The sequence below is a fragment of the Galeopterus variegatus genome, unplaced genomic scaffold (assembly GCF_000696425.1).
Source record: "Galeopterus variegatus unplaced genomic scaffold, G_variegatus-3.0.2 Scaffold10319, whole genome shotgun sequence".
Lineage (NCBI taxonomy): Eukaryota > Metazoa > Chordata > Mammalia > Dermoptera > Cynocephalidae > Galeopterus > Galeopterus variegatus.
This window is the reverse complement of record NW_007736430.1, coordinates 12,688-21,183: the sequence shown is the minus strand read 5'-3', so window position 1 is coordinate 21,183 and position 8,496 is coordinate 12,688. Positions and strand designations below refer to the sequence as shown.

Sequence of the window (8,496 nt, the reverse complement as noted above, 5' to 3'; positions counted from 1 at the left end):
GCCACGGCGCTGACTCGCCCTTTCTGCCCGTTGTTTTCAGCATTTCCTGTGTTACACCTGCAAGGAGTACGTGGAAGACCTGGCCAGGGTCCCCAGCAGCTTCCTACAGGTACGGCCCGGGAGCGCGCGGCGGGCGGACGGACGGAGGGCCCTGTGAGGACCCGGTGAGGGGACCCGGAGCCCCGCCGCCGCGCACAGCCCGTCGCCACCTCCACACCGACCGACCGCGGTCACAGTTCTCTTTCCGTTCCCGGTAGCCCGGCCTCTTCTCCAGTGTCTATGCTGATGCCTGAAACAGGGCTGGAAACCACTGATCGTTTCTTCCCGTTACTTTTTGTGACACCCCAAGTAGTGGTTTGTTGTAGGAAAGACTCACGTGTCTTCAAGGTGGACTCGGTGTTTGTTAAGCAGGACGTTCCGCGTCCAGGCTCTCAGGTGTGCCCACAGGTGAGCTTGTCTCAGCGAAGGCACTGGGCAGCCTTTGTGAGCCTAAGGTTTGTTTTCAGCAGATCTTATCGATTGGGCTGTGAAAAAATACAATTATCTATTAAATAGCCCTACTTTTAAGTTTTTATCCCCCCCCTTTTTTTTACATATACCTGGGAGTATAGATAATTATTAACGATATCATTTTGAAAAAATTTTTTGACTGTTCCTCTTCATCTCCTTTTAATCTTTTTTTTAATTGGCAAATAATAATTGTATATGGTTATGGGGTACGATGTTGTAGAATGACTGTTTTCGGTGGCTGCCCAGTACGGGGATCTGAACCGTTGACTTTGGTGTTATATAACACCACGCTCTAACCACCTGAGCTATCTGGTCAGCCCTGTGGAATGATTAATCAAGCTAATTAATATATGTCACCTCACATACTTGCTTTTTTGTGGCGAAAGCACTTAAAATCTACTCTTTTAGCAGTTTTGAAAGATACGTTATTAAGTGTTGTCACCATGATGTGCAATAGATCTCTTAAAACTTGTCACTCTTGTCTAACGAAAACTTTGTACCCTTTGAACCCTTTGTACCCCATCTCCCCATTTCCCACCCCTACTCCCCCAGCCCCTGGGAACCATCATTCTGCTCTCTTTCTATCAGTTCGACTTCTTTAGGTTCCACATATAAGCAAGATAATGCAGTACCACGGTGCTTCAAGAAGTTCACGGAAGGGCCGGCCCGGTGGCACACTCGGTAGAGCGTGGTGGCGCTCCTGCTGAGGGTTCAGATCCCATATAGAGACCGGTCCGCTCACTGATTGAGCGCAGTGCGGGCGCAACATCAAGGGTTGCGATCCCGTTGCCGGTCGCGGTACTGGCGTGACACCGAGGGTTGCGATCCCGTTACCGGTCACGAAAAAAAGACAAAAAAAAGGAAAAAAAAAAAAAAAAAGTTCATGGAAAGATCCATATTCTCTTTTCATCCTATTTTTCAACTAACCTTTTAAAGTATGCTCCTATTTGTCTTTCTGTGCCTGGATTATTTCACATAGCATAATGCCCTCCAGGTTCATCCATGTTTTTACCAAAGTCAAGGGTTCAGATCCCCATATGCGCCAGCTGCCAAAAACTAACAAAACAAAGAAAAAGTAGGTGTTGGCCTGTTAGCTCAGTTGGTTAGAGCACAGCCTCGTAACATCCATGTTTTTGCAAATGACAGAAAAATTTCCTTCCCTTTTATGGCTGAACGGTATTCTGTTGTGATTCCACATTTTCTTTATCCATGTACCAGGTTTTCCCGTTCATCTGTTGATGGACGCTTAGGTTGATTCCATCTCTCGGCTATTGTGAATGGTGCTGCGATGAACATGGGAGTGCAGATTGCTCTTTGACATATTGTCTGCATTTCCTTTGGATGTATACCCAGTAGTGGCATTGCTGGATCATATCATAGATCTATTTTTAGTTTTCTGAGGAGACTTTACAGCATTTTCCATAATGTCTATTCTAATTTACTGTCCCATCAGCAGTGCACAAAGGCTCCCTCTTCTCCACATCCTCACCAACACTTATCTTTTTCCTTTTGATAAGAGACATTCTGAAGAAAATGATATGCTAAATTAAAAAAAAAATAGACATTCTGACAGGTGTGAAGTGGTGTGGCATTGTGGTTGTAAGTTGTATTTCCCTGATGATTGATGCTCAGTGATTGTTGAGCATTTTGTCATTTATCTGTTGGTCATTTTGTACATCATCTTTTGAGAAATGTCTGTTGAGGTTTCTTGTCCATTTTTTGAGTTTTTTGTTTTCTTGCTATTAAGTCGAGTTCCTTATATATTTTGAGTATTACTCCCTTATCAGATATATGGTTTGCTAATATTTTCTCCCAGTCTGAGGGTTGTCTTTTCACTCCATTGATTGTTTCCTTTGCTGTGCAGAAGGATGTTAGTTTGATGCAATCCGATTTGTCTTTGCTTTTGTTGCCTGTGCTTTTGGGCTTATATCCAGGAAATCATTGCCCAGACCAATGACGTTGAGCTTCCCCCTCCGCTTTGTTTTCTTGTAGTTTTACAGTGTTAGGTCTTAGGTTTAAGTCTTGAAATTCTTACTGGGTAAAAGAATCATCTGAATTAATGGAACATTACAGCATGCATTCTTTGCTTTGACTCACACACTTTTACTGTATATTCCTTTCCTCTAGAAACCAAAGGTGGCATTAGAATGAAACTGAAGAGGTGGATTAGGAGAAGCTGTAAAAAACATATATAATTTTTATTAATATATATATATGTCCTTTTTTTCTCCTAAAGGAAGCAAATGTCTCCCTTATAGTGATTGGACAGTCATCCTACCATCATATTGAGGTAAATATCCAGCAAATTGGGGAACAGATTAAATATATTTCAGACATAAAAATTAGATTATTTCAACCACTAAGTGAAGGTTGAATTGGCTGAAGTTATGTTATCATTATCATTTGTTCTTATAAAAAATTCCAACTGTTCTCTCTTTTCAGCCTTTCTGCAAACTGACTGGGTATTCTCATGAAATCTATGTGGATCCAGAGAGAGAAATTTATAAAAGATTGGGAATGAAAAGAGGTGAAGAAATTGCCTCCTCAGGTAAGACATAACATGTCTTAAGTAGAAAACACTGGTGGTGTATTGTCATATTTGTGTGTGTGTGTGTGTATATATATATATATATATATATATATATATATATATATATGCACAAGAAAACAAATGATAAATTTGTAAATCGGGCTGCTTTTTATGATTCTAATCAGTGATCCAGATATACCACACCTGTAAGGAGAACAACACATGTGAGTGTAACCTGAACTATGAAGGTGACGGAATAACCTGCACAGGTGAGTCCCTTTGGTGCACACGTGAAATAGCAGCATGGCACAGGAGAGGAGCAGGCTTGTCCCAGAGCCTGTGCTCAATCCTGGGGTGGGGCCTCTTTGGCAATACCTACCCGCCTTGTGGCTCAGTTTCCTTAGTGGATTTGCTCATGTTTGATTTACCCATTCCAGATCATGGAGGTTTTTTGGGTTTTTTGTTTTTGTTTTTGTTTGGGGGGGGGGTTTTGTCTTTTTTTGTGTGGGTGTGACCGGTAAGGGGATCACAACCCTTGATGTGGTGTCGCCCGCAACGCGCTCAGCCAGTGAGCGCACCGGCCATTCCTATATAGGATCCGAACCCGCAGCAGGAGCGCCGCTGTGCTCCCAAGCGCCACATTCTCCCGAGTGCACCACGGGGCTGGCCCGACCTTGGTGTTATTAGTACTATGATCTAACCAACTGATAGAGGGAGTAATGAGTTTGTAGAAGACTGAATAAAAGGAGTTTTACACATAAGAACTAAGTTCACATATTTTTATTTTTTTATTTTTATTTATTTTTTTTTTTTCCTTTTTTGTCTTTTTTTTACTGACCGGTAATGGGATCGCAACCCTCGGTGTCGCGTCCGCACTGGGGACTGGCAACGGGATCGCAACCCTCAGTGTTGGCCCGCACCTCGCTCAGCCAGTGAGCGGGAACCAGTCTCCACATGGGATCTGAACCCTCGGTGGGAGCGCCGCCGCGCTCCCAAGCAGTGCACTCTCCAGTGCGCCACCGGGCCGGCCCAGTTCACATATTTTTATACCTCAGCACCATGGCTTTGAATACTCCATGTCCTTTAATTGATGAAATCCTGCTTATCATTTGAAACCCACTGCAAAGGGTTTTTAATAAGCTCTTCAAGCAGCAGTAATTGCTTGCCTTGTACTTTAACAGCACCTTGTACTTCATTGGATACTCTGTTATCACACTTAAGGTGGCCAGGTGGTAAGTTAGTTGAAGAGTGTGATGTTTATTCATCTTTATAGTGTCCATATTTCCTGCCTTTATCACAATCTCTTGTAATTAGTAGATCTTAGTAAACCTTAATTGAATTGTTTATGTGTTTTTTAAGTGAAAGAACTTGGTTTTTGAGATGCCAGATGAGAGAACTCAAACTCAAATCAGTCACTCTCTACAAATGTTATGGGGCTCTTGTCTGTGACACCCACTGTGTTGAATGCTCCCGGGAAGACAGAGGTAAAAGACACAGCCCCTGCCATCCAGAGCTCATAATCTACTCTGGGAGACAGACACAGTCAATTACAACACGGCGTAAAGGCTTCTGACAGAAGACAGCGTGTACTAGTAATACCTGTGTCAGGAATGCAAGGGGAGGGAGGATCTGGGAGGCTTCTCAGAAGGTGAAGTCTCAGCTCAGGTGTAAAGGAGGTAACTGGGTGATGTGAGGGTGGGGTGCTCTGAACAGAAAGTAGCATATGTGAAAGCACAAAAGCATGAAAATACAACTCATTTGGAAAAGTGCAGGCCCCTGCCTCTGGTCAGAGTCTAGAAGCCAGTTGGGGAATTGGCGTGAACCACTGATAGGTTGTGGCCAACTCACCTTGAGTCCAGAGTGACATGACATGCTGAGGAGTTTGGATTTATTCTGAAGGCAGTAGGGGTGTCATACAAGTGATTGAGCAGAGAAGTGCGACAGTCACATAGCTATGTGGAGGAGGAATTGGAACCAGCCAAACCAGAGCCAGTGATGTTTCTGACAAGGCTGTAGTGTGGTAATTGGCTAGAAAGAAGTGAGAAGGCTCAGGTAGAGATGGAGATGTGGGGATGGATCTGGGAACTGTTTATGACGTAGGAGTTGCCATGATCCCTTTGCTGATGTTTTTAAAGAAAGCAACTTAAACTGTATTAAAACTAATGATGAGCTAGCATAAACACAGAGTTTGATCTTTCTCTTTCTCTCTTTAGAGTAGGAAATTGCACCAGTACAGAACGTGAGCCTCACATTTTGGTACTCTGTTTACATGTGCTATAACAGAGCCTCAGCATGTGTAAGGTCTGTTTATCATTCAGCACTTTAGATATAAACTGCGAGTTTCACTTTAGTAACACCTCACCATTCACTGCCACAATAAAGATAGGGAAGTGCAAAGAAAACAGTTGAATTCTAAACCAAATATATGCTGTAATTATAAGAGGTATATTCAAATCATTTAAGTGTCCTTGATTTGTGTTAAGGTACTGTATGGCCAAACAGAAAATATTAGGTTCTCATGAAATATTTATTTAAAGGTCCCACCCTGAAAAGCATAAAGCATAAATCTCACAATCAGAATAGTCTTACTTGAAAATTAAGGCACAAAAAATATGTTATACAATTATAATTTAAAATTTATGGTACCAATTTTATAAAGACAAAGAATAAGACATAAAGCTGTTAAATGTGAGGGAGTAATGAGTTTGTAGACGACTGAAAAACTGGAGTTTTACACATAAGAACTAAATTCAAACTTGCAGAATTAGATTGCAGGCAAAGATTGTTCAATTCTAGGCTGTGGAATCTCGTTCACTTGAATTTTTAAATTTTCATTGGACATGAGAAGATAGTTTGGATTTCAGAGCATAATTATTTTAGATCTAGAATCTTGTAAGACAATAAAATTTAATCTTTTAATTATGTCTCTAAGCAGGTGAGCCTATATTTGTTTCTTGGTAAATGAATGTTCATCCTAACGTAAACGTGAAAGAGATAGAAGGGTTGGAGAGGTGAAGGGAAATAATAGGTATTTGGAAATATTAGGAAATCAAGCAGGTCACAGGCTACATAGTCATCAAAATAAAAAGCTAAAAGCAAGACATAAAAGACAGAGATAGGAGAAAAATAAGTCCTAAGAACGGTAGAGAGACAGTTTCTTTGCTCAAAGGGAATGGAGATGAAGTATCAGTCACTGGAGGTGGAAAACTGACCCCCAAGGAGGATGGAGAGGCAGCCACAGAGCTCCTGCTCCAGCTAAACCTGAAGTCTATAGCATAACGTGGTAAAAGGTTATGTGCTTTTTGTTTTAAATTTCAAGAAGGGTATGGGGCCGGCCCGGTGGCGCACTGGATAAGTGCGCCACTTGGGAAGCGCGGTGGCGCTCCCGCCCGAGGGTTCGGATCCCACGTACAGACCGGTTCCCGCTCACTGGCTGAGCGAGGCGCGGGAGCAGCACCGAGGGTTGCAATCCCGTTGCCGGTCCCCGGTCCGGTACGGGGGCAACACAGAGGGTTGCGATCCGTTGCCGGACACGGAAAAAGATAAAAGACAAAAAAAAAAAAAATTTCAAGAAGGGTATATCTATTCGAGTGCCTTTCCTCCAAGCAGCAGTTCTGGGATCCAGGCCCATTCCGTCTTCTGGCTCTGCCATGTTAAACCCAAACTTTCCACAAATGTAGGAGGAACATGGGGACGTGCCAGCCTCATTCGCTCATTGGTTAGAACACAGTCATGTGCCATCCCTGGCTGCAAGGAAGGCAGGAAACATAGTTCAGCTGTGGACCCAGGAAGAGGAAACAGGTTTTGACCAACATATAACAGGTCTGTGCCACAGTGTCTTTTGAAGAGGAGTATAGCTACCTATTAGGAGGTGAGAGACTAAATAGAATATAAATGGGGAATTAAAATGGGAAGTACCTACTAACTTGGGAAGTCTGTAGCTGACATTTTTCTGTGGCAGAAAACGACCCGAGTCTATTTCCACTCCTTTCTTTAAAGCAGTAGTTCTCGACTGGGACATCCCCAGGGAGCATTTGGCTGGGCACTGTCCAGAGATTCTTTTGATTGTCACAACTTGGTGAATGGTGCTACTGGTATTTAGTGGATGTAGGAGGCAAGGCTGCTGCTGAACACTGAACATTGCACAGGACAAAAAATCACCTGGGTCAAAACATCAATAGTAAAAGGTTGGGAAACCATTCTTTGAAGGAATTAAAGACACGTAGAAAGTAGGATGAGACACAACAAAAAGAATGTTTTCTTTCTTTCTTTTTTTTTTTTGTTGGCTGGCCAGTACAGAGATGGAACCCTGGACCTTGGAGTTAATCAGTACCACGCTTTAACCAACTGAGCCAACTGGCCAGCCCTAGAAAGAAAGAAAATGTCTTCTAGAAACACTAACATTATCTCCCTGGACCTTGGAGTTAATCAGTACCACGCTTTAACCAACTGAGCCAACTGGCCAGCCCTAAAAAGAAAGAAAATGTCTTCTAGAAACACTAACATTATCGTTTTAGTATCAAATATAAAATGATAACTTCTAAAGACAATTCTCAATATTTCAGGACAGAGCCCCCACGTAAAGTCAAACCTACTGTCAGGAAGCCTTCAGAGCCTGTGGCGGGCAGTGACTGGGCCTCTTTTTGATTTTCAAGGAGACCCAGCCCAGCAAGGTGGAACCCTCATCTTAGGTCCAGGTGAGCATCACGTGACTGTAGCCTTCCTGTGCTTCTTACAAGTCCAGAGGCCACCCTCCTCCATCATATAGACAGCATGTGGAGATGGACAACTTGACATAACAGTCAGGATGTTGTGCTTTTGTGGGGGACATCTTTTGTTTTTCATGGCTTCTGTGTATTTTGATGTCTGTTTATTTGATGAATGTGCCCATCATTCCATACCTGAGTGATTTCAGGTATTTGGGATAGGGAAAGTCAGCTGTGGGTTGGTGATTTGTATATGGCTATAACACTCAAGTTCAGTGGAGATGAACACATCTGAATAAGGGAAAATCACCAAGCACCTTTTTTTAATCAATAAAAGAATCTATTTAGTTATTTATACCTAACAAAACCAGGAGGCTTGCTCAGTTTTAGAAAGCAGCTCGGTGCCAGGGACAACTCGTTCTGTGAACTACTATATTATGCTTTATTGGTCAGTTTGGGCCACCTGAGATTCCTTCAGCTCCACTTTGCTAAAGGTTGAGTGTCGGATCTCTACCATGTTCAAGTTTTCCAGTAAGGGACAAACACCCATAGCTGACATTGCCAAAAAGCCAAAACACTTTGTTGTTAGCACTGTATTGTTTTCTTGGTTCTTCTTTCTCTTTAAAACCGTCCACATTTGGGGCTGGCCAGTTGGCTCAGTTGGTTAGAGCACAGCTTTGTAACACTAAGGTTTAAGGGCTCAGTTTCCCATACCAGCAAGTTGCAAAAAAAAAAAACCCCAAAACCAAA

The 8,496-nt window shown here is 42.7% G+C and overlaps 1 protein-coding gene across 1 annotated transcript in view; it reads left to right on the top strand.

Moving 5' to 3' along the window:
- The window catches only part of AAED1 (AhpC/TSA antioxidant enzyme domain containing 1), an 11,957-nt gene that overhangs the window by 1,070 nt on the left and 2,391 nt on the right, over positions 1-8,496 (top strand). The window contains exons 2-5 of the mRNA XM_008594185.1: positions 41-109; positions 2,747-2,800; positions 2,953-3,058; positions 7,606-7,737. Coding sequence (XP_008592407.1) covers positions 41-109; positions 2,747-2,800; positions 2,953-3,058; positions 7,606-7,737 — 361 coding nt within the window. The remainder of the gene's footprint in view (positions 1-40; positions 110-2,746; positions 2,801-2,952; positions 3,059-7,605; positions 7,738-8,496) is intronic.